The sequence below is a fragment of the Pan paniscus genome, chromosome 13 (assembly GCF_029289425.2).
Source record: "Pan paniscus chromosome 13, NHGRI_mPanPan1-v2.0_pri, whole genome shotgun sequence".
NCBI classification, from domain to species: Eukaryota; Metazoa; Chordata; class Mammalia; order Primates; family Hominidae; genus Pan; species Pan paniscus.
Window position 1 is genome coordinate 89505429 of NC_073262.2, and position 27643 is coordinate 89533071.

The 27643-nt window shown below is 33.8% G+C and overlaps 1 protein-coding gene across 1 annotated transcript; it reads right to left on the reverse strand.

The window, feature by feature from the left end:
* On the reverse strand, positions 1-27643 carry ZSWIM2 (zinc finger SWIM-type containing 2). Its single transcript, XM_003823515.4, has 9 exons — positions 23084-27643; positions 21823-21899; positions 18831-18871; positions 13066-13276; positions 11406-11654; positions 8046-8130; positions 7228-7340; positions 3765-3918; positions 1-2829 (listed from the first exon to the last, which is right to left on the reverse strand). Exons 1-9 carry the CDS (start codon positions 23522-23524, stop codon positions 2023-2025), a joined length of 2178 nt encoding a protein of 725 aa, XP_003823563.3. The 5' UTR covers positions 23525-27643; the 3' UTR covers positions 1-2022.

Sequence of the window (27643 nt, forward strand, 5' to 3'; positions counted from 1 at the left end):
CAAACCATCCCATTAAAAAGTCGGCGAAGGACATGAACAGACACTTCACAAAAGAAGACATTCATGTGGCCAACACATATGAAAGAAAGCTTAACATCACTGATCATTAGAGAAATGCAAATCAAAACCACAATGAGTACCATCTCATGCCAGCCAGAATGATGATTATTAAAAAGTCAAGAAACAACAGATGCTGGTGAGGTTGTGGAGAAAAGGAAATGCTTTTACACTGTTGGGAGTGTAAATTAGTTCAACCATTGTGGAAGATACTGTGGCGATTCCTCAAAGATCTAGCAGCAAAAATACCATTTGACTCAGCAATTCCATTACTGGGTATATATGCAAAGGAATACAAGCCATTCTATTATAAAGATACATGCACATGAATGTTCATTGCAGCACTATGCACAATCGCAATTGGTTGATTTGGGAATCAACTCGAATGCCCATTGATGATAGACTGGATAAAGAAAATGTGGTACGTATACACCATAGAACACTATGCAGCCATAAAAAGGAATGAGATCATGTCCTTTGCAGGGACATGAATGGAGCCAGAAGCCATTATCCTCAGGAAATTAACACAGGAACAGAAAACCAAGCACTGCATGTTCTCATTTATAAGTGAGAGCTGAATGATGAGAAGACATGGACACCTGGTGGGGAACAACCCACACTGGGGCCTGTCTTGGGGGCAGAGGGAAGGAGAGCATCAGGAAGAATAGCTAATGGATGCTGGGCTTAATACCTAGGTGATAGGTTGATCTGTGTAGCAAACCACCACAACACTTGTTTACCTATGTAACAAACTTGCACATCCTGCACATGTACCCTGGTACTTAAAATTTACGTTCATGAAAAAGATTAAAAAATAATTAAGGAGAGTGAAATATCTATGGGAACATAAATAATATTTTATTAGTTGGAAAATTATTTTGCAGTTTCCTTAACTCTATCTTTCAAGACAAGTAGGCTAATAAAATTCTGAATTGCTGACAAATATATTTGGCCATCCATCTTTATGTCAGAAGCAAGACAAACTTTCATTCAATTTTCAAATGCAGCTCATATTATAATTAACTCTGTTACTGTTTCTGAACTACATTTTATTAATTACTTTCTGTTTGTGATTAACCTCAATTTAATCACTTATTTAAATGCAAATTCTTTTCAAAGAATTTTGCTTGATATCTTCAATATTTGTTTCATAGACCTATGTATTCCATTATTACCATGAGAAAAATATCATGTGATATTTTTTCCTTGTGACAGATAATAAAAATCAATATAGCATCAATAATTTTAAAAATATTTGAAAAGAAACTGAGCCATATAATTTAAAAATAAACAAAAATCTAAGGGTTACATTTTTTCAAATGAACATTTTGAAACAATAGTTACTTTGAAAATAGAGCAGATTTTAAATAACAGATTCTTCAATAATAGTGATTGTATCAAGAAATTTGGTAGTACTTATATAAGTTTCTTGAAAATAAAACATTAAGACCATTATAAATGTGACATAGCTGATAGTATTTCATTTTATTTTCATTTTATGTATAAGAAAACTCCTTTATGGAGTTTTTTAAGGTTTTTTTTTTTATAGGTTTGTGGTAATTACTAGTACAACAAAAATGCAAAAAATACAGAAGTACCGGGGAGTAATCCCTGCATGTTATGTGCTACCGTGAAAAATATTTGAAAACAGTGACTCAAAGTAGGAAAAATCTATTTCCTTAATTTAAGTAAAATATTTCTAAAATCAGAGTAAAATAAGATAAAGGCTCTAAAAATTATTCATTATTTATAACATCCTGAATATATTCATGAAGACACCTAATGCTGTAAGTCATATAAGTAATAGAATCATTTCCTTTAAGTGTAGTGAGCTGTTTATAGGTAAGTAGGCAAATCCCAACAGAGAATTTTACATACATTTGTCAAGACTATGTGTGCTTTTTATGTTCTATATAAAACTTTTTTTATATTCAACATTCAAATATTTTCAGATAGTAAACTTTTTCACAGTTGAACTCCTTCTATTATTAAAGATAGCTCAGTACTTTTTGTATTTACAGAGTGAGACGCAGGCTGTCTTGATAGATGACTACATTTTCGTGTAATTTCCCCCATACAGTTACTATACCTTTTAGACAAACTAAGTTTAGCTGTGCTCCAATTGACAATAAGATTGAAATCCTCTGGAAGTAAAGTTGATCGCTTGTTGTCCTCTCTTATTTTAGTGGCAGGAGTCTTCTTTAGGTTGTGGTTATTACATTTACAGCCTTTGGTCATCCGGCTTTGACTAGTGTGATATTTTCCACTGATGTATGGACTTTCCATTGCAGTGGGACATACAATATTCTTATGAACAATAGGAGGAAGCAGTGTTTGAGATGGTATTTTCCCAAATGATACAGTGGGTAAATCTTGAAGATACCTGGGAAAATGTTGGCTAATTTTATATTCATAGGTTAATTTTTTTGAATTTGAATTATCTAATTTGGTAGAGCATAGATTATCTATTGTTGTATTTTCATAGGCATCTTTTGGGCTTTGAGGTGTATTCAATTCATCAAAATTACACTGAGGTATGCTAGGTAAAATTCCAAGTCTATTTTGTTTTAAGACTAATCCAGTACCAGGAATAAAAAGATCTGTTTCTTTCTGCTTTGATAGATGAATGATGTCTCTGTTTGAAACAGACTGATGTGCTTGTCCATTCACTGCTGAATTTTTCCAAGTTAAAGGGTTATATATAACTTGTCCATCAATAGGGCATGAATTGCACTTGTGGAATAACCAGTTGTCAATACACTTCCTGTGAAACTTTAAAAAAAGGTAAGCTAATCAGAACTATACCAATCTTGTTTATAATATTATTCAAGTAAATTTCCCCCAGTTTCATAATTTTATGATTAAAAATATTTAGCAAAATTGAAAAATAATTATTTATCAAGTTTTATGAAAATATTTTGAAGAAGTTAACTTCTAAATATAACTATGTAGGGACTGATTTCCATTTTCGATATTAAAATGCAAAGACTTTTATGGATAGCATTTGTAATTTTGTTAAAAATTCTCTACTTAAAGTTATTCATTTCACTGCTACTTATTTCTAATGAAAATTATTTTAAAAGTCATAACCAACTGGGGTTGAAAATGGATCTGATAACAGTAAAATATAAAATAACAAATTAAGTTTTTGAAAATAAAACAATTAGCCATTTTAAGTAAGGATGACTCTAAAGCTTTATTACTGAAGCTTTGTTTGTTTACTGAAGCAACTTCATTTCAGAAAAAAAGTTGGTTATCAACCACTATATAGTTGCTTATCAATTATATAGTGATCAAGTAGTATTATGCTGATTCTAATGAGTTCATGTGAAATAATAATTATGTCAACTTAGGCATTTCTGTTTCATCTTAAGAATCATAAAAATACATAGCAAAATATTAGTATTCTATAAACTTTTTTCTTTTTACAGATAACTAAAGTAGATAAAGGATTCTAACTTAAAGTACCATTTTATCTTTCCTAGATAGTATATACAGAAATGAGTACTAATTAATATAAAGACATCCTCAGGGAGAAAGCTGCCTTCTCAATAGTCTCTGTGGTAGTTCTTTCTATATGTGCTGTGCAATGTGAACACCTCTGTACAGAGCACAACTCAAAAGTAAAAGGACAGACTTAAATTGTCACTTCATTTGTGAAAATTGACCCTACAGGGAAAGTAAAACTAAAATGATGTGACTTTTACCTTGTGAGTACATGGTAGCAACCTTGTATGTTGACCAAGATGAAATGCCTTCAAACAAAGTAGACACTGGTAGCCTGGAGCAAGCAGCTTACTATTCTTAGTAATCAGTTGGAGAGGCAGTGATCTTACAATGTGTTTTGGTGTGTAAACTTGGCTGAATGAGAATAAGCAGAGAGATGAGTGTTTACATATTATTATAGATCAGGAAGTGATCAATAGCACAGGTAAATAGTCTCTATATAAATAATGCAATCGAATCCTAGGTTTTCTTGAACTAAAGATAATAAATCTCATATATTATAAAGTTAAACAAATCTATTTTATTGATCCTGAACAATATGGATCCAACTTCATAAAGAACAAAGTTTTTGGCTGAGCGCGATGGCTCACGCCTGTAATCCCAGCACTTCTGGGAGACTGAGGTGGGTGGATTACCTGAGGTCAGGAGTTTGAGACCAGCCTGGCCAACATGGCAAAACCCCATCTCTAATAAAAATACAGAAAAATTAGCCGGGCATGGTGGCAGGTGCCTGTAATCACAGCTACTCAAGAGGCTGTGGCAGGAGTATCCCTTGGACCCAGGAGGTGGAGGTTGCAGTGAGCCGAGATCACGGCACTGTACTTCAGCCTGGACAACACAGTGAGACTTCACCTCAAAGAAAAAAAAAGTTTTAAGTAGTCACATCAAATAAAAATGCTAACCTAAAATTTTTGAGTTTGAGTCGCACTTTAATGTCAATAAAATCAGACCATATACTCAAATTATAATATTTTAGTCTGAGCCAACAATTAGGCAAGTGTTTAGAAAAATACAACCCAATTTACTCTGTCTTCTGGTAGGAAGTGAAGTGTATGGTAAGCCACATTAAATATTCCAGGCTACTATGATAAATTGGTAGATCATAAGAGATAAGGAAATTTGTTTTCTTTTGGAGTATATTCTTACCACTTCAATACTGTTAGACTATGTTAATGTAACTCTAAAAGTACCAGCTCCATTTTTTGTACCAAACATACTGACATAACTAAGATGGTATACTATGAATTAACTGCTATTTGATGCCACTGCAACTGGTAAAACAGATACAACAAATCTTTAAGAGAAAAAAAACTTTGGTTAAAAGGTCAGATGCATTCCTATCATTCAAAAGTCATTCAGAACAAAGTTCAAATATATTCTTCAGAAAAGTTTGTACTTCTCATTACTCTACAGATATATCCTCACCATGTTACAGAAATTGCTTTTACCAGGGTCCTCTAATTTCAATTAAAATGTATATTTTTAGTACTCTTTTAAGGTTGTTACCTACTGTTTCTTATCCTGAAATTCTCTTACTTATTCCATTTTCTCTGCCTAAAATGTCCTTCTTCTCCTAATGTTCTCCTTCTCAACTCCCTGTCCCCCAATATCTCCTAAGTCCAACCGTTAGTTATACAACTTAGCATTCTAACAGGATGAAGTATGATGCTTGTGCAGGGAAAATGGAGTTGCAAAGCCTTTGTGTAGGCTCATTTTACGCCCCACAAGAGCTCTGGTCTCCAATGTGTGTGGAGTACCCATGGGCACGGGCTATATATCAACTGAAGTTTGGATACAAACTTACATATACATGTGTATGTATACGTGTGTGGGGGTACAGGTGTATTATAGGTATGTGTATAAATATATATTACATATATTTTTAATGAGAACAAGCACATTTTTTGTTTAGTTGATTCACTGAAATTATTATTTTTAGTTTCTATTTTATCCCATGCTTAAAAAGTCGTGACCCAGCCATCCCATTACTGGGTATATACCCAAAGGATTATAAATCATGCTGCTATAAAGACACATGCACACGTATGTTTATTGCGGCACTATTCACAATAGCAAAGACTTGGAACCAACCCAAATGTCCAACAATGATAGACTGGTTTAAGAAAATGTGGCACATATACACCATGGAATACTATGCAGACATAAAAAATGATGAGCTCATGTCCTTTGTAGGGACACGGATGAAGCTGGAAACCATCATTCTCAGCAAACTATCGCAAGGACAAAAAACCAAACACCGCATGTTCTCACTCATAGGTGGGAATTGAACAATGGGAACACATGGACACAGGAAGGGGAACATCACACACCGAGGACTGTTGTGGGGTGGGGGAGGGGGAAGGGATAGCATTAGGAGATATACCTAATGCTAAATGACGAGTTAATGGGTGCAGCACACCAACATGGCACATGTATACATATGTAACAAACCTGCACGTTGTGCATATGTACCCTAAAACTTAAAGTATAATAAAAAAACGTTGTCTCTTTTCTATGTGTTTCATAATGTACACAATCTTTTAACATTATACAACATGCTATATTTTCTTTTTTTCTTTCTTTTCTATTTTTTTTTTTTTTTTTTTTTTTTTTTTTTTTTTTTTTGAGACGGAGTCTCGCTCTGTCGCCCAGGCTGGAGTGCAGTGGCGCGATCTCGGCTCACTGCAAGCTCCGCCTCCCGGGTTGGAGTACAGAATTGCCATTTTGGCTCACTGCAACCTCCGGCTTCCAGGTTCAAGCAATTCTCCTGCCTCAGCCTCCCGAGTAGCTGGGATTTACAGGTATGTGCCACCACACCCCGCTAATTTTTTTTTGTTTTTTTTTTAGTAGAGGCATGGTTTCACCATGTTGGCCAGGCTGGTCTCGAACTCCTGACCTCAGGTGATCCACCTGCCTTGGTGTCCCAAAGTGCTAGGATTACAGGCGTGAGCCACAGCGCCCGGCCTAAATTTTCTGTAATTGAACAGGACTATTGCAAAAGGTCTGGAGACCTCTCCACTAATAATGTTCTTAATCAATGTTCTGAAATATAACCAATCTGCTAGGCACTCTTCTTCCAACAGGGTGAAGTAGAGGGTAGAGAGAGGGGGAATTAAGCAAAAAAGACTTTCTTCCCCCAAAGGCCAATTATTTCAAATGCAAATTTCAAATATCTTTGAATCTGTTTTTTCTTTAAACATAACTGATGTCAGTTTCAATTTTACATTTATGTCGATGATTATTTGATCACTGAGGAAACTACTGTATCCCTCATATCTAGTATAGTTTCTGGTCAAATTAAAAATAATAGATAACATTATTTGAATATTTATTGTGTTTGTTAACTCATTTCATACTCACAAAATTCCTACAAGGTTGGTTTTAACAATTATTCCCATTTTAAAGATGAGGAAAATGTGGCAGATAGAAGTGAAGTAACTAGTCCACAAGCCACATAGACAATGTGTAGTTGAACTATGACTGGATTTAAGCAGTCTTACTCTACAGCCCTGCTCTTCAACTGGATGGTACAATGCCACCTAGTATCTAAGTGCTTAATAATAATTAAATAATAAATAAAAGAATAAATAAAACTTATTCAAATTGAGAAGTTATTCAAAGATTCTGTCATACAACAAATATAAAATTTACTGGGAACCTCACCCTTGCTTTTCTTGAAAATGTGACATCTTTTCTTCTATCTCATTTTTAGTATCTATGTATTTTACAACTTCATCTGCTCTTTTTTCTAGTGATCTCCATTTTTGGTTTCTTTTCTGTAATAGGTAAAAGTAGATGTTACTTTGCAAAGTCGTGGATATTTTCATTTTGTGGATAAAAATTGGTTGCATATCAATAATGTGAATAATACACAATATTTTAAGCATATATATTATTTTTCAACATGTTAAAGTACTTACAAATTATTAGTCTCATATTGTATTGCATAGCTACTATAATGGCATTACTTTTTAAGGTAAAAAATAACAATAATTGTGTATGTTTTATTTTATCTTGTCTGGTAAGTAGAAGGTAGTGTTATTATTCAGCATCAGGAGATACTTTTTAAGTGTACGGTTTAAATTATCCCAGTAAAGTTCCATGTTTCATTATTGCTTATGTAAGAAAATTTAAGAGAAAATCATAAATGTTTTGGTTTTACGTTATAAGCCAATTTGTAATGTTGAGAGCTTTTTAAAAACCAAAGTTCAAAGTTTCAGAACTTTCTGTTCTGAAAATTTATTCATAATGTCATCAGATGTTTCTTATAGTATTAGATTTTATAAATTACCAGTGTAAGAACTGGTTGCTTTGTGCATCCTTATGAAAAAGAGTTCTCCTAAAAATATGGCTTTAGGTTTGTATTAAAAACCAATCAGCTCTGTTCCACAGTGTTGTGTATTCTTCTTATCCTTACACTGACTTAGCTCTACAACAGGACAAATAGAAACACTGTATTAGATTCAAGATGGATACTGTACCTCACGAAATGTAAACGTGTGGGAAAGATGGCAGCAGCTATCAAAACATTCCTGGCATAAGTGATATTCTATGCATTCGGTACACCTAAAAATACAAAACATCAAAACACGCAAGAAAAAAAAATCCAATTATTGTGATGGTTTTGGGTGAAAAATTCTGACCAAAACTTCCTGGGAACAATCCAAACATGACAAGGTTCACCTCAAGTCACACTGTGTATTAGTTTCCTGTTGCTGCTGTAAAAATTTACTACAAACTTAACTTAAACTGCACAAATGTATTATCTTACAGTTCCATAGGACAGAAGTCTGAGATGAGTTTCAATGTGTTAAAACCAAGGGGTTGGCAGGGCTGTGTTACTTTTAGGGGGCTCTAGGGGAGAATCTATTTCCTTGCTCTTTCCATCTTCTAGAGTAGGGGTCCCCAACCCCAGGCGCTGACCTGGTCTGTGGCCTGTTCAGAACCGGGACATACAGCAGGAGGTGAATTGTGGGAGAGCAAATCTCCTCCTTCTGTCAGATCAGCGGTGGCATCAGATTCTCATAGGAGTGTGAACCCTATTGTGAACTGCGCACATGAGAGATCTAGGTTGTGTGCTCCTTATGAGAATCTAATGCCTGATGATCTGAGGTGGAACAGTCTCATCCTGAAACCATCCCCCAATAACCCCCATGGAAAAATTGTCTTCCAAAAAACTGGTCGCTGGTGCCAAAATGTTTGAGGACTGCTGTTCTAGAGACTGCCTACATTTATTAGCTTGTGACCCTTTTCCTCCATTTTCAAAACAAACAATGTAGCATCTCTCTGCCTTTCTTCCACAGTCACATTTCCCTCTGACTTTCTTGCCTCCCTCTTCTACTTTTAAGAACCTGTATGATTACACAAGGCTTATCCAAGCAATCCAGGATAACCTCTTTATTTCAAGGTCAGTGATTAGAAACCTTAATTTCATCTGCAACCTTAATTCCTCTATGACATACAAGTTCTGGGCGTAAGGATGTGGACGTTTTAGGAAGTCCATTATTTTGTCTACCACATGCCCCTTCCATGATGCCTTCTCAGACTACCTTAGCTTTCATTTACCTCTTTCTCTACATTCTTACAGGATGTACAGTCTATTAGATATTCTGTCATTTGATTATCCAGTGCTGCTTTCCAGTTGTTTCATGAATGCCAGAGTTAGAGTTGGCAGCATACTTCTTGAAAATAAAAATTATATTACTTTTTCCCCACAGAATGGAAAAAGGTAAACATATAAAAGATCTCAATAAAAACTATTGACAAGTCAAAAAAACCCACTTTCCATAAAAGCCCAATCTCAAGGTTATATTGTTTATAAAAATTTTGTCACAAGTAGAGGATTTTAAATTACTTGCAACATAATTTACCAAACTGAAAATATTCTGAGCAGTAGTCAAGTAAACTTATTATTCAAGTTATCAAATATTTAGAAGATTATTGCCATGAGAAATTTAAGAAAATATGTCCCTCAGACATCTTAAAAGAAGCAACTGCTAATTTATTCATTATTACTCTTTGTACATACAGGGAAGATTTTAATAATTAACACCAATGGGTTGGACAAATGGTGCCATTTATTCAATACATCAAAGTATGCTGGGCTAAAAAAAGTTAAGCATCTCTGTATTTTAACATATATCTAGTAATTTCGGAATTAACCTCTTAAAAGATGAAGTAGTTAAATTCTGAAATTCTGATGAAGAAGGAACGAAGAAACTTTCTAGTTAATCTTGTCTCCTACTCAATGTGTTCCTAAAAGAAATGGAAATAGTTTTTCAGACTGATGACTGAAATGTCGGTACTCAAGGGAATGGAAGATGGATAGAGTCACACACATTGAAAATGCATTCTTTAATTTGTAAAAGAGAATGGAGACAGAGATGAGTAATTGTTAGCCAGATCCGTAGAGGAGAAGTTATGAGACAAGAAAAGATTCTCAAAGGGGAGTGTAGGGTCACTAGTGGGCAGGGGGCAGGATAGTGGGCCATATGTTTACTTAGTAGGAAGAATAATGCCCCAGGACAGAAAGAGCAGTCAGAAAGCTCTGAGTGACACGAGTGCACTGTCATCAACAACATACCCAAGCAATATTTGTACTAAAGCTGCCTGTAAACCATTTGGGGAACATTGATTGTAAGCACTGAGAATTTTACACTGTGGCCCTCACATGTCCTTGTTCCCCCACATGTCCCAGCCCCCACTTTTACATGTGACCTTATCCCCTCCATGACTGGTCCTATCCACCCCTCTTGAGAAAATTTAAATGCCCATACGATGGCTGCTAATACCAAAGATCAAGTCCTTCCTTTTCCTGGAATCCTCTTTAACCAACATTCCTGAACCTAGCTGAATATCCCTTATTAAAAATTTATAAAAATTCTGTACTTCCACCCCAAGTTAGAATCCTCCCTAGGAGCCTTCTCAGGCCAGCCATTTTCCAGTAAATACTTTTGTTAATAATCAACTTTCTTTTGTGTTACACATACAGAAAACAAAACTAAATTCAAAGGAGAAAGGTATAATTTGCTGTTGGATGTGATAATGTTTTACGGTGTTATGACAGAATTTTAATATATATATAAATTAAATTGGGCTCATCATAATGTAATTCAAGAAGGCTGAAAAATAAACCGATACATTTCAAAAAAATGTGACAAAGATTGAAATAATGTTTTCTTCTTAATGTACTGTTAACTTAAAATTTTAATTAAGAAAATACAAATTTCCTAGGCATAGCAATTAATTTATGTTTTATCATGAGAATTGTGGGAAAGTTTGGGGGTTACTCACAGTTAAAATTGTTTGCTCTAATAATTACTATGTTTTTGTAGTTGTTGAAGTATAAGATATGAAAGAAAACAAAACCTGTACTCATTGCCATTTGGAGTAGGGGGGACTGGATTAAATATTCAGTCAATCCAGTCAATGTCCCTCTGGCCCAATCTTCGGAATTTTTGGCAATGACTTCAAAGGTAGTTCAAAGAAAGTTACAGAGGGTGAGAGATCCAGCAAGGCTCTAAGCTTGGAAACTTATGTAGGCTAAAGCCACCTATCCTGTGTCCAGAGCTTCTAGGATGGGGTGCTACTTCAGACGCAATCTGGACCAGAGCTCAAACCAATACCCTTGAACAGGAGAAGAAAATAAAACGATTGGAGTTCCTGAGATACTGGACTGAGATGGAAGTCAGTCTGTGAGTCCTAAATAAGCAGTCATCACACAAGTCAAACAGTATATGCAGGAAGAGGGAGGCTACAGAACGGGTACTCTAATGCTCAAAGTTTCCTGATGTAAAAAAATAAAAAAGAACACATGCTTATAATTTACGGATAACACTTACTTATAACACTTCCCCTCAATTGGAAACTGTTTGCAGTTATTACAGGGAATCCCAAGGTGTTTGTCCAGTCTCTCTTTTTCTGCTGCAGCTACAAGTTTGCTAGAGTTTTTGAATTCCTCCAAAATCAGTTTTAATGGTGCAAACTCTTTCCTGCACAGAGGACATTTCAACATGGAAGTGTTTGATGTACTCTGATAATTAGCTAAGATCTTCATGCATTTTATATGAATACTATTGCCACAGCCAAACCTATGAGAGATAAAATTGAAGTTTACCATTTGTATAGAGCAGTTTTACATATCCATTGTATATATATATTACATATATATTCATACAAATAAAATTTCCTGTGCTACCATCTTTATTCCACAAAAAAATAGATTCTGAACTGATTTTCAGCTATAGCTTGATTACACACACACACACACACACACACACTCACTCATTCTAGTAATCTATCATCTTTAATACATCAGAATTCCAAACTTAAATTTTCCTTCATTCCAATGAAATGGTGAAAGATTTTGCATCATTAAAATATTTTCATTTGTAAAGTGAGAATGAATATAGGCTTAACACAAAGGAAAATAATAATAATTATTATTTTAATAAAATGCTTCACTGAGAGCAGGGGTGCCACCATACTTTTCCAGAAGTCACACAATACATGGTAGTACCAAAGAAATATCTGCTGAGAGAAATACCATTTTGGAAAGTAGTTAATAATTTTACAATATGCAATAGAAGCAGACACATGAACAACTACAGTGTGGACAAAAGTTTTGTTAAATTATCAGAAGAAAAAAGAATGATCAGGAGAAAAAAATTGCAATGGAAAATGACTGTCCAAATTTTTCAAGTCCAACTTTTTAGTGCTGTGAAGAAAAGTATGAACATTAGACTCTCAATAAAGATTTAAAGTATAATAAAAAAAGTTAAAAATAAAATAAAATAAAATAAAAGTAGACAGCTGATCTGAGGTCTAACAAAACAAGAATTGGTTATGTAGACAGAATGAAAGGGATGAGAGAAATATTATTGTTGGCATTAATGAGTAAAAAAAAAAGATTTGTACATATGTGAAAATTGAATTATTTAGGTTTAAAGATAGAATTTTGAAAAACTAAAAATAATTTTTGTAATTTCAAAGTAAAATAATCTTTACTTTCAGGAAAGTCTTTATAACTATAATAAACCATCACATTTATTCATGTGTATAAAATAAAAACACAGAAATTACTCTACTCTTGTTACTTAAGGTGGGAAGAGGAATAATTGTGGAATTATGTTTCAGTTTTTACCCTTGTAGTGTAGCTCAGAAAGATTTAGAGTAAGAGCATATATTTAGCTCAAAACATATATATACACACACATATATATGTTGCTTCCTAACATATATGTTATATATAATATATATATATTTCTATGATATATATATTATAGATATTATATTTATATTGTAATATATTATAATATATTTATATTATATATATTATATATATGTGTGTGTGTTAGGAAATAAAAGAATGTTAATTAAGTATAAATTAGCAGTAGGTAAAGTTGCCTATTTTTTCCCTATCATGTCTCCTAAGGTAATAAATCAGAAATATGTTTTAGAATTTTTAATTAGTTTTAAGAATCTAAAGAAAAAGTACATCACCTGCAAAAGGTGACAGGAAGCTTTTTCTCTAAAAGGAGCTCTTGACAAATAGAGCAGATATCCTCCGAATCAATTTCCTTCTGTTTAACGTACCCATCTTCTTCAACATGTTCATTTTCGTCATTTGTTCCTGGTTGGGGAGTTTGAACTCGATGTATCCCCCGAAGCAAGTCACTTATCTCTCTTTCTCCAAGACCCAATTGTAAAGCAGCTAGTGAGAAATCCCAAAGTATTAAAATCCAGTCATAAAATTGGAGCTACAGAGAGGTAACAACTTATGCTGAAAGTTAGAATTTTCTTTCAAATATCAGAGAGACAGTTTTGATTGAATTATCACACTGACATTGACCCCTTCTTTACATTTTTTTCAGAGCCAAAATGTCAGAAAAGAGTCATTTAAAAAAATATAAAAATTATTATTTTTTCTTGTAACTAAAAAAGAGTCAATGTAAACAGTGCACTTGAATATGATAGTGTTCATCCTTGGATTGGTGTTACAATCATGTCTTATACTTCGACCTGTTCACTAGTCCATAAACAAATATTTTGTCAACATATAAGAATATTAAAATAAATGGGACATGAATACATAAGGAGGAAACTGATATCCGAGTAGCTACTGTAATTATTTGTTAGATGAATAAGTGAATTAAATAATAATGGAAGAGCAAGACTTAATTAATTGTGCCTATTTTCTGTTTCTGTTTTGTGTACCTACAAAAGCATGTCTCATTAGTCTTATCCTCAACAGATTTGGTCAGTGTTTCTCAGGACAATCTATTAGTTACTATATTGCTTGCACCATTGGGATGTGCATTTTTTGAATTCTGTATTTTCTCCATCCTGCAATCCTTAAAGGAATGATGTTCTAAGTGCCTATAGTATTGATCAGGGAATCCTAGATTCTTCATTCCTTGGCCCATCCCTTTGCTGCTTCCCCCTTCCATCTCCTACTCCTGAACATGTCATAATTTAAATGCTAGTTGTTATCGGTCCCCTGCCTTCTATTGATTTTATGTATCTTTTTAATATATATGAATTAAAAATTATTTCCAAGATAATGAAATGCTCTGTTTTTCTGGAAAGACCCCCCCAACTAAATACTAAAATACTGAAAACATCACAGTTACATTTCAATACAGAAATCGCGGTTCCCTGTCAGATGTTATGGCAAGTGGACTGTGGGAGGGCATCATACATTAATTAACCATTACTTTGGGGAAGAAGGGCTATTTGTCACAAAGACACAGCAACATCTGCTCTCTAAAAAAGGAGAGAAAAATAAAGAACAAAATATTGTGCTTTGGGGAATAAAGATGCACTGGGGCAGCAGAAATACTGAAGAATAAAATTTCATAAAAGAAGCTGGCCACAAAGTGTTCTGTGTGGTAAAATGTGAATTGGAAAATAAAAGGAAGAAACAAACTCTTCTAAAGTGAATTCGGAAAAATTAATGTATAAGACTATGCAGGAATATTTTGAAAGAGAAGAGCAAGACAGCTAACCGGGACTGACATCACAATGTGTTGTACAAGTAATAAATGTAATAATATATGAGATGCTCTAAATAATAAACATTGTTAAACAAAGAGGAAAAGAAGGATTATCCAATAACTGTTACCGAGATAACTGGGTGGCAATATGGAGAAAATTAACTCAAACCAAATACCAACCTCCAACTTATACCAAAACAACTACACACTGGTGCTATTATATAATAAAGAACAAAAATAATAAAATGAGCAGAAAAAACTCCAAAGGACTATTGATACTATGGAAGAAAGACAATTTTTAAAGGGTTGAAACAATAAACATGAAAAGAACAGATGATCCAATTTAATAACACAAAAACTCCTATATGTAACAAAATTTAATAAAGCCATAGAGAAAAAACTGATAGCAGATTAGAAAAACATTTGAAAAAAGTAATGCTTATAATAATTAAGAAATGTTTGCAGTTTTATCCTAATAAATAGCCAAAATACAATTCACATAAAACACAAATAGTAAACAAGGCAGTGGAAGATGTTCAATTTTATTTGCATCAAAGGCAAATGAGTTAAAATAAGAATAAAGCACAGACACTAAAACTGACTGAATAAACACTAATAAACATTACTATTTGCTTGCCTTATGTTATTTCTTTTGTATTTAAAAAAGTTATTTGAAGGCATTTTAGATCTTTCATAAAGGGATGTTAAATAAATATACCAGAGAATAGAAACTATTTTCTTATTTAACTTACCAGGCATGGATAGATTACTTTGAACCTTGTATCTGGTATTTTTCCTGCTTTGTGTGGCTTTCTTTCCAAAATTATAGAAATATTACTAACATGGCAAAATATTTCTATGTGTCTTTATTTTCATATTTCTTAAATATGCTGTTAATATCTTTCTTTGTATGCTTAAGTACTATAGTTAAAATGTGCCAAAAACATGAATCCAAAAAACAAATCAAACTTAAAGAAATTGACATATTGCTGAAATCACTGTAAATCAGCAAAAGTATTCTGGAAACATATTTGGCAATACATGGGGGGGAGACATAAAAATATTAACACTTCTACTCCAAAACACAGTAAGACTTTAGGCTAAGGAAATATTTGAAAAGAACAAAAAGCTTCACGTACAAAGAATATAACAAGCAGTTAGAAATAAATGCCTAATAGTGGAAGAATGTTAAATTGCTTATAATATACCATATTTAGTGAAATATTAGCTAGCCTTTAATGACTTTCATTACAGAGATTATATAGCATGAAAATATAAGGTAACAGTGTGATAAAAGCAGAACACAGAATTCTGACAGGCTATTAGGCTGTTTTACGATATATATAAAATCATAAAAGGAAAATAGAAAATAAAAAGTTTACATCTTTCTGGTGAGAATTTAGAAAAATTTCCTTTAATGAGGTTTTAATTTTATTCATAATTATTTAATTCCAAAAAGACGATAGTATTCACTAGTTATTGTATTTAAAAGGAACTATCAGGTGGTAAATCTAGCTTTTGTTGGGAAAATGTTTGTGAAAAAAAGAATGTTCAGTGTTCAAAAATTAACATTTTTCATAATAATATTCCCATATAATCATTTTTGTCGGTCTTTGAAAAGAGAGTCTCAGGTTTCTTATATGCAACACTGGAATGTAGATAATTGCTTCCAGATTCCTTTTAGAAAAGAATCTCTGAATGATGTTCAAAACATTACTCTTCCATTACAAGTAACATTCCCTCCACACTTATTTAAATGCTATACATAATCCCAATGAGTAATTATTTATAGTTTTCTTTATTTTTCATGTATGTTTATTCTAGCTTTAATTTAAATGATAAATTCTAAGATCACTAAGACTTTCTTTGAATATTATTAGTCTCTAGTATTACATTGTACACATGGGATTTTCTCAATGCTTACTAACTAAAATTTCTTTTAAATACAAGACAAAAAAATCTTTATTTCAGAAGGAAATATAAACTCTCAAATTATATAGGATTAATTTTAAACATTAAAAAATTCCCTACTGTAGACTGAATGGTTGCTGTCTTCGATAAGTGCAAAGAATAATAATACAATGTAATATATTAAATTGATCAATACAAAATTGCTGTGTTTGCAGATAAAAGACATTCATATACTAGCAATACATACGATTCAATTTATAAAAAGCACCTAGCAGAGCTCCTGGCTAATATGTGGTACAATAAATATTTGTTGAATTTAATTGGGTAGAACTGCACTGTTGAATATGGTAGCCATTAGCCACAGGTAGCTATTGTGTACTTGAAATTTGACGAGTGTGACTGACAAAACAAATTTTAAATTTTGTTAAATTAAAAATTTAGTTTTTAACTTAAAGCTGATAATCTAGAGTTACAGAAAAATGTATAAGTATGTAACAATTTGGATATGTGAATCTATTTTTCAGCTAAAAATTTTGAGGAAGTCTATGTACAGATCAAATATTTCCATTGAAAATATAGTGTCAGAGTTGAGATCTACTGTAAGTATAACAAACATGCTAGATTTCGAAGACTTAGTATAAAAAAAGTAAAATAGTTCATAACTTTTATATTGATTACATGTTGACACAATAATATTTTGATGTACCGGGTTAAGTTAAAATACATATTAAAGTTACTTCCCTGTTTCTTTTTACTTCTTATAATATGGCTACTAGAAAATTACATATGTATGTTATATTTCTATTGGACAGCCTCAGTATTGAAGCTTGTGAAAATGATATGGAAGAATAGTGTAGAGAATAAGACTTTGGAGAGAGGGTCAACATTTAACTTCAGTGAATGCAATGGAGAAGTCAAAAAGAAAACAATATGTATAAAACCATACAACCTAGTCATCACGCATGAAGGGACTGAGAGAGAGGCTTAAGAAGAGGCTGACATTTTAGAAAGAATCTGCCTATCTAGAAGGTGAAAGACAAAGTGCAAAGTTCAGGCATTGGAAACAAGGGGGCTACACAGAATGGTACTAAGGGCTGAGGAAAGTGGAACAAAGTTAAGAATGAGTATGGAGAAATAGAAACACTTGAGAAATATGTAGGATGTAAAACAAGCAGGATTTGTGGTATGGGTAGATACATGGCAGAAGAGGACGAGAGAGAAAAAAATCAGAGAGAATATCAAGGTTTACAGCTTTGAAGAGAAAATAAAAAGGAAAGCCAGTATGTGAGGTAGGGAATCTAAGAGGGGAGCACAGATGGAGAAATCAGTATTTAAGATGCCCATGGGACCTCCAAATTGAGCTGCCCAGAAAGCAACTGGAAATACTGGTCTGCTGGTAAGATTGGGAATCACTGATACAGAGTTAACAGTTGGAGACATGGAAAATGGGAGACATTTCTAAAAAAATATGTACAGTGAAAAAAGAGAAAATCCCTGTGAAACACTAATGGTAATTTATTATCTGGTATAATTTTTAAAATATGCCTACTGTGATTGTAATTGTATAATAGCTAGGGGGAGATAAACTTGCCTAAATAAAACCAATTCTTTTTGAATAGAAAAAATTTAAAACTAATTATCACTTTAATTATTCATGAATATCAGAAACATTTATTAATACTTTTAAAAATGCAGTTGTTAGATGGGTCTAGTATTGGTCAAACAATTCCTTAACTGCAGTTAACCCTTTGACAATGACAGTATCTTTATTATAAGATGTACAAATTTAAGTGACCTGTATTGCAATTATTTTTCTTTCTCTCTTATTTTTGAGAACTCTGGAATTTAAACTTATATAAATATATAACTGACTCTAAACTCAATTTAAGTACTCACTTAAAAACTACATTTTACTCTGCTTTTGTTTAGCAAAACAATTTCATTCAGCAAACATTTTTGAATAAAATAATGTGCCATGCCAACAGTCTATTTCTGGGATCTAAAAAAATCACATTTGCTATTTTTCTCACAATTAAAATAATTTTAGACACAGAAACCACTGTAACCTTTTCTTAGAATACGTAAATGTTTTCCTACTTAGTAACTGGCCATTGTTTCATACCTGTTTTTATTAAGTGCCTATGAGTTTGAAAATGACATATAAAGTTACATTTTTTTTAAAGATGAAAAATGTTCCAAGTGTCTTAAGTTTAAGAAGCTGAGCTACTGATAGTTACCAGATTCCCTAGAAAAATAACCATCTAAATTTAGAAAATGTTAAATAAAACATTCTTATATTTGTTAACTTCAAAGTAGTAAAATAAAAAAACAAAAACAAAAAACCCAAACCCCAAAACTTACATTCATGGTTCCTTGGAAGCTTGAATTTTTTCAACAAGACCCTAACATTCACAAGTAGAAAAAAAATCAAGACATTTATTTTTGACATAAACTCAAAAGACATTTAAAAATATTTAGAATAGAAATTGAATTATAAGATTTATATTATGGAAAGTGTTATGAATAAACTTAAAAATCATCAATTTTCTGTTATAATAGTTGTTAAACTTATGTTTTAAAATAAGCATATGTGAAAAAAGTATGATTAATGAAAACAAATGACATTTGGTGTGAAGAGATTTGTCAGAGAGAGTCCATGTATTTCCTACGACATACAGTTATTCAAAGGGAAAGGATAATGAGGGGATTTAGGTTTTTATGGTACTGCCTTTAAACTTCTCTGGAAAGGCAGTAATTTTCTGGATAGTGTACCAAATGGCTGTTTTCCTACATATACCTCTCTAACGCATGATATAAAAAAAATTTTTTTTTAATTTTACCAATTAAAATGGAATGTGACTTTTTAAAAAATGTGGGAAATGCCTATTAAATTATTATTCAAAGATACTAAATATACTTTAGTATATGAAGCACTTTGATTATATTTCCATTTACTTAATGGTTACAATATTGTACAACATGAGTTATATAATAATCAAAAGAGAATACCCTTCCCCTGACGTAAAATGAAAATGGAAAAAAAACTATTTTAAATATAATCATAATACCAAATTGTAAGTTGTGAAAGGACCATATTTTATCTTTATGTCAACTAGAGTAAATAACTTGTGTTACTAGATGCTTAATAAAAAGTGATCAAAATAAAAGAGCAGAAAACTTAGTAAAAACATTAGAAATAATTATATAACATTTTTTACTTCTAAAGAAAAGCACTAGAAATGTGAAAGTAAGTCATAATCTTTTCTTAATTTCTTATTTTTTCATGTTAACTATCAAATAAATTAAAATAATATTAATAATTTGTTAGTATGAGTATAGGTAGGCAAAACAAAATGAGTTGATTTGTATTTAAGCTTAAGGAACTTTTTTTTCATTTCTAAAGGTCAATTACCCTACAAATAGATTCTCACACTAGAGGAAAAATTTCAGATTTAATAGACATAATCTTCAATAGAGTTCTACTTCTATCTTGAAAGATTTATAGTTAAAGTCAACAAAATTATACACTGGGGAAATGACATCCTATTCAATAAATGGTGCTGGGAAAATTGCAGCCATATGCAGAAGAATAAAAGCGGACTCATAACTTTCACCATATACAAAAATTAACTCAAGATGGATTAAAGACCTAAATGTGAGACCTTAAACTACAAAAACTCTTGAAGAAAAACTAGGAAACTCTTCTGGACATTGGCCTGGGCAAAGAATTTATGATCAAGTCTTCATAAGAAAATGCAACAAAAAGAAAAATAGTTTAATAGACTTAATTAAACTATAAAGCTTCTGCACAGCAAATGAAACAATCAACAGAGTAAACAGACAACCTAAAGAATGTTAAGAAATATTTGCAAACTACGTATTTGACAAAGAGCTAACATCCTGAATCTATAAGGAACTGAAACAACTCAACAAGAAAAAACCTAATAACCTCATTAAAAAGTGGGCAAAGGACATGAACAGACATTTTTCAAAAGAAGATATACAAGTGGCCAACAAACATAATAAAATGCTCAACATCACTAATCATCAGAGAAGTGGAAATTATAACCACAATGAGATATCATCTTATACATGTCATAATGACTATTATTAAAAAGTCAAAAAACAACAAATGTCGATAAGGACCTGGAGAAAGGGGAATGCTTATATACTATTGCTGGGAATGCAAATTAGTTCAACCTTTATGAAAAACAGTATGGCGATTTCTCAAAAAACTAAAAATAGAACCACCATGACCCAGCAATCCTATTCCTGGGTATATGGCTACTGGGCAAGAAATCATTATATCAAAAGATAGCTGAACTCATATGTTTATCACAGCACTATTCACAACAGCAAAGATACGGAATCAACCTAAGTATTCATAATGGTGGGCATAAAAATATACCACATTAATAAAATGTGTGTATAAACATATATATGTACACACACATATATATATAATGTAATAGAACTCAGCCATAAAAATTAATGAACTCATGTCTTTTGTAGCAGCATGGATGGAACTGGAGGCCAATATCCTAAGTTAAGTAATTCGGAAATAGAAAGTCAAATACTGCATGTTCTCAGTTGTAAGTGAAAGCTAAACAATGGGTCACATGGACATATAGAGTGAAATAAGACATCAGAGACTACAAAAACTGGGAGGGTGGGAAGGGAGTAAGGCTGAAAAATCACTTATTGGGTACAATGTTCACTATTGGGGTGATTAGTACACTAAAAGTCCAGACTTCACCACTATGCAATATATGCATGTAAGAAACCTGAACGTTTTATAAAAAATAAATAACCTGAACTATTTATAAAAATACATGAAAATTTAAAGTGATTCATAGTCAAATGTTAACTGAAAAGGAAAATATTTTGAAACTTGACTGCCATAGGCCAATAGGGAAAAGGTGAACACTTTCAACCTATGTATACATGTAGAAAATGGAACATTTGATATTCAAGAAAACGTGATTTTGGAAACACAATTTGTGGAAGCACAGCAGTGTCTCAAATGAACCATATAATTATCAGCAGTGATGGGATCAGGATTTTTCCCCCGTTTTATAGTTAGATTTCACATTTGTACATGAGAATCTAAAATTGATTTTTTCTATTTAAAAGCATTAACATTATAAAATGGTTCTCAATTTAAATGTTATTCAATTTTCAGAATAAAATGAAATACTGAAAAATTTATTGGTAAGCTATGACCATTTTAACTTTATATTCCCCAAACACCAAATTTCTTTAATTTTGTTGTTATTGAAACCATGACAAAGGCAAAATATTTAACACACCAAGATGTTCCTTCATGGAAGATCTTCATTGAAAAGTCACTTACCAGCAGATATGCTTACAAAGTTCCCCTCCTTTCAGAAATGTGGAACAGTTACAAACGTGAGGATTTCCTAGAAAAACCTTTAAAGGAAAAATGCATACTTAAAAAGACCAGTAAAATTTGAGAGTTAGAGCAAAACTGAGTTAATAAAAGAGATTTGAAGAGGTAATTTAGTTTAGGTGATTCAAAAAGGTTGAATAGATTCTACTGGAGAATCTTAATTCTTGATACTAGTCTCTAGGCTGATTTTTCATTTCATTATTTATCTTTGTTAGCAAATTAACAAATTAGGATGGTTTTAAAGTGACCTGTCCTTAGGCAGGTGAAAATAAAACTAATTCCCAAAGTCAGAGAAGAAAAAAAGCAAATATCAACCCATAAATTCCTCACTGTAAGGAAATTCTACTTTGGGGTGGAGCTAAGCACCTTTTGTAAGGTAGCTCATTTTGGATTTTTGTTTGGTGCATTTGAGTCGGTGAATTTATTTAATTTTATTCAAGAGGACAAAATTTATTCACCAAGGCTAGTTTGGCTAAAACAATTAAATACAGTAAGTATTGAAGCAACAAAGTAAAAAAAGATGCTTTAAATAAGCACAGACTAGTAAATTGCATCCAATTCTTAAACTTCACGGCACTAACGTAAAATTTTGTAAGTCAACTCCTAGGAGGTAGTGCAGTGGCTAATTTTTGAGTGGTTAAGGATGGGATATGCAATTTTGAAATATCTGTGGTCTTTCAGTAAACTTGAATTTTTATTCATTAATATCTTTCCAAGGTATTGCCATTTAAACCATCCTTCAATAGGGCCTTCATATAGTTTCAGAGTGAGCAAAGAGTAAAGGGAAACCTATTTATTTATTTAAAAAATATTTACAGTATGCTAGCAGATTGTAGAATTTTCATTTCGTTTGATTTACAGGACTAAGGACCACTAACAACAGATCCAAGAACACATGTAATGCAAACCAGATATTCATATAAAGCCTCTGACATTTTCAAGCCTAAAGATCAAGAGCCATCATCTTTTACAAGAGTTGCAGTTTGGTCTTAACCTCCAAAAAAGAAACTTCTAATAAATACTATTTCCTTCTGTAATTTCACGTATTTTAGAGTCTGGAACACTCTTGGGAAGGCGCTTTCGGGGGTGAGGCAGCAAGTATCCGCAGAGATTGTGATGGTGGCTACGCACATTGGGTATGCCAGCGGGGGAACCTGGTGGGCGGGGATGATGGCCAACTGGGGGCGGTAGGGGCGGTAGTTACTCGGAAATCCATGTATTCCGGCTCCTCCTCCCTCAGCAGGAAGCCAGTGGGGCCCATCTCTCGTAGGAGGTAGATGCTGCTACTCAGCGCCTGGTCTTGGTGCCAGCTGAGCCTCTCGCTCAAGTGTCTTCGCCTTTCAGAGGCCTTATAGCCTCGGCGAAGCATGCTGGGTGCGGGCGGAGGCGGCCCCTCTGCTCGGCTCACTGAGGCGCCAGCCGGTCTCCAAGACAACGGCGTGCAGGCTGGTTGCCTTGGTGACGGTGGTTGGGCTCGGGGTGTCCCGGTGTGCCCTGCGCCGAAGAAGAGCGGGCGACAAAGGTGCGGGATGGCATGGATTCCGCAACTCGCCCCAGCCTCCACTGCGTTTTGAAGCGACGCCCTTGACTGAGCAGTGTTTTTAATAATCTTCTGGCCGACTTGGAAGCTGGAGGCCGAAGGCATAGCTGTCGATTTTCTTGCGTTCCTTCTGCTTCCTCGGGGCAGAGATGGTGAAATCTACTTGTAAGGACAGTTGCAAACCCGATTGCAGTCTGGGCTCTGGATGCCGAAATTATCCTGTGATGATTCATCATCTTTAACAGAAAGCCGAGGTTACAGAGCCCAGAGTGATTTTTGACGTTCCACAATATTCCACGAACATTTTCTGATTGCTCACTATGTGCATAGATTGACTGAGTCTCTGGGGGAAAGATGTAGAAGACAGGAGTTCTAAACCCTAGGAAGTGCATCACCGGTAGTGGTGCCGGCTGTAGTCCCAGCTACTTGGGAGGAAACCAGATCCTTAAGTCATTTCTCTCTGTCTCTCTCTCTCTCTCTCTCTCTCTCTCTCTCTGTGTGTGTGTGTGTGTGTGTGTGTGAGGGGAAATGGTCTTCCAAGTGAGGGAACATTTTTTAATTGCATGTTTGGGTAGGGGTGGGTGTTGGGGATGGTACAGCCAGAATGGTGGATGGTGGTGCATCCTGAATGGTGGCACAGAATCCATTGACTATGGGTACATGAAACTTACAAATCTGTATACTAAGGAATAAGAGTTTCAAGGTATGCAATGTTTGTACCTCCAATAATTTAAATTGTCTCTGAGGTTTGTTTACCACGTTTTAGGGGGAAAACTGTAATAAAGTATGGGTCAACATTTTGAGTCATAATTACTGAAAAAAGAAGCCACATTACTAGAATCTCTATAGGAAATTAAAAGCAGGAGATAGCACTACTTGGAGGTCCAGTAACCTTTGCCTTGGTGGCCAAAGATAGAGCATATTTGTCCTATTTTATCATGGGCAGAAATCATAACTAGATTATGTCAACAGCAGGAGAGTTCTCAGAAAATGGCAAGGGCAAAAGATGAAAGAAGATGATGGTAATGGCAGCTTTCACAGGTGAGACACCTGGATAAACATCATCCAACCCTTAAAATCTTAGGTCTAAGGTCTAAGGTTTTAATTTACTAAATTTTATTTTTATTCTCCTATTCTGACTAATAACAACTCACATTCATACTACCATACTCCCAATTTTAGAATCAATTTAATGGTACTAGATGTTAAAGAAATACATTATAACATTAGAAAGAAACTCACATATCAAGAGCAAAAGGAATTATAAATTGGATTAAATTATTTTACATATTGATATGTATAATTTTAAAAACTCAATAAATTAATGACTCCATATTTGCTATATAATATGATGAGTTGGGCTTCAGAGTGAGGACATTTTATTCAGCCATCAATTTTTTTTTCTCTCTTTATATATATGTGTGTACATATAAAATAAAGTTATAAAATTTTTAAAAGCAAACAGCAAAAATTGTTAAAGCTGTTGTGTTTTAGTTATAGTTAGTGATACTTGTTTACTTGCTCCATGTATAAGTGATAAACATTTTCAAAGGGTCGCATGTTTAAGACACAATAGTCATTATATCAATGGAATATAGGTTCATAAATTCCATTTTGGGAGATGGTAAAAATAATGGTGTTTATGCTTTCATAGAAGTTAAAAAGTGAAAGCACAGATTGCTAGACAGAACTTCATTCTATTTGTAAGGTATTTGTTTTGATATCTGTCAGTTATGACTTTAAAAACATTTTTATAGTCAGGTGACTATCCCATATGTTTGCTTCATCTCTTAAGAGTGTGTGATAGGGGTAATATTTTGAAAATATTAAATTGGAGAATTAAATATCCTCCTTCAGGTATATTTTGTGGCATATTTCCCCATGTGAGAGGGAGGTGGTTACTGCAAAAAACAAAGCTGTGGGCTGGGTGCGGTGGCTCATGCCTGTAATCCCAGCACTTTGGGAGGTCAAGGCTGGGGGGATTGCTTGAGCTCAGGAGTTTGAGACCAGTCTGGGCCACATGGCAAAACCCTGTCTCTACAAAAAATACAAAAATTAGCTGGGCATAGTGATGCGTGGCTGTAGTCCCAGCTACTTGGGAGGCTGAGGTGTGAGGATCACTTGAGCCTGAGAGGTGGAGGTTGCAGTGAGCAGAGATTGTGCTGCTGCACTCCAGCCTGTGTGACAGAGTAAGACCCTGTCTCAAAAAAAAAAAAAATGATGCTTGAGTTTCATGGATCGATAAACCTGAGTTTCTTGGATTAATTTTTAGCCTCTTTAGCAATACAATTGTCATGAAAGACAGGTATTAAAAAGTTATGATGGCTCCCGTTAAGACAGAAAAAACTGAACCTAGAGTATTAGACCTTGGAATTATGTGGAAAATAATGCTCTAGGAAGTAGGAAGAAGAGTGATGGAAGTTACTAGAAGAAGTCAGCTTGCCAGTCTCCAAATGGGCATGTGTGAGTTGGGTTGAGGGCAGAATATATGGAGTGATGGATTGAAACATTGAGATGAGTTTAAGATGACTGAATACCTGGAGCAGGTGTGTGTGTATAGCATACTTCTGTAATGGTGTTAGAGAGTTGCAGGCTACTAGGAAACTTCAGCTTTTTGCCATGTCTAACACATGGCAAGCAATATTCAGAGGTGCCTGTGGAAGACAGGTAAATGATCTGGTTCTCAAGGATTAAAAACATGAAATGGATACAAGAGTTTGTGTTTATTTCTAGAGATTAGGCACAAAAGAAAGGCGGAATACTGGTATCTGACAAAGAAGATACAGAATTAATTGACTTCAAGACTGGAAGCAAATAGAACTAAGGATTCCAGAGGGAGGCACCAGCACAACCACCTTAAAAAAAGTCAAAACTCGCAACTCATTGTTCACTAACAAGGAACAATTCAGACTGCCCATATTGCAGAAGTGACCAGCAAGAGTCTAGGGGACACTGTGTAAATTTAAGGTCATCAGCTTTTATCAGACACGTGTTTACAGAGCTTTTATTTCCTCATACACTCATGTATCTTTTTGAGATGAAATAGGGAATGAGTGGAAATCTAAAATTCTAGGCATTTTATCCTTAATAGTGATTATGATGGTCTTAACATTCCACTTAGCTTGACTAAACTTTAGACAGATTTTTTCCTGACTGTAGATTCTTGACCTCCCTTTTCTTAGAGTATTTACTTCGGAAAACTTGGAATTATAAATTCTTTCTCTACCCCTTTAAGATGTAAATATTCTTGCAGCCTCTTGCAGATGTGACAACTAGTCATGTCTTTCTCAAGGACCTGGGAGGCATTCTTTGAAATAGAATCAACAATAAAAATAGTGCTCTCATATCCTAGTCTTTGCAGCAGCATAGAAGCCTAATTTAGATAAGTGCCAATTAGCAAATACAGGTGGCTTAGTCACATCGGCCAACCTTCACCCTAAAGTCCTCCAGTACTTTTCCACTGGTTTACCTCCAGGTGCAGGAAACCACCATGGCACGTGTGAATCTATGTAACAAAACTACATGTTCTGCACATATACTCCAGAACTTAAAGTATAATAATAATAAAAAATATAAAAACTGCCACCTTTTGTTTCAGTAGTCATGTTTAATCTCACTCCCATATTGCAGTAGACTTTAATAAAGTCTTCCTTGCTTGTTTAACTCCATCCAATGCAGTTTTTCTTTGACAGTGAACACCATTTATCTAAAAGACTATTTGGTAATTAAGTCAGGCTAAATTATATTTTGCTGAGTTTTTTTCTTGTGAACAAAGAAAGTGAAGTCTATCAAAAGCAACTGGACCATTTATAGAGAAAATATTTTAAACTTTTTGCACATAAAAGTGTAATATGAATAAATATATAACCCACTATGAGTGTGACTGGGACTTTAAGATGCCAGAATAAGTAGATAATGTTAGTTTCTCCCCCATTGACTAGCCTAAAAAAAAGTCAGGTTTCAACCTCTGACAATGAAGAGAACTAAAGAGGGCTGAGGTAGGCAGAATTTTCAGAATGACCCCAGTGACCCCAATGACCCTTACCCTTGTATAATTTCTTCCTCTGTATGTAGTGTTATGTGGCAAAAGAGATTTTGCAGGTATAATTGTGGTTACTAATCATTTGATTTTGAGTTAATTAAAAGGGAGATAACTATGGTTGGCCTCATGTTATCTCATAAACTCTTTAAAGGCAGTTTTCTCTGGCTGGTGACAGAAGGAGA

Coding starts and splice junctions, on each gene's coding strand:
- ZSWIM2 (XM_003823515.4), bottom strand. CDS start 23,524: ATGCCTTCGGCCTCCAGCTTCCAAGTCGGCCAGAAGATTATTAAAAAC. Junction 18,872..21,822: donor CTTTGTAAGCATATCTGCTG/GTAAGTGACTTT, acceptor TGTGAATGTTAG/GGTCTTGTTGAAAAAATTCA. Junction 11,655..13,065: donor CTTCCTGTCACCTTTTGCAG/GTGATGTACTTT, acceptor TATCTCTCATAG/GTTTGGCTGTGGCAATAGTA.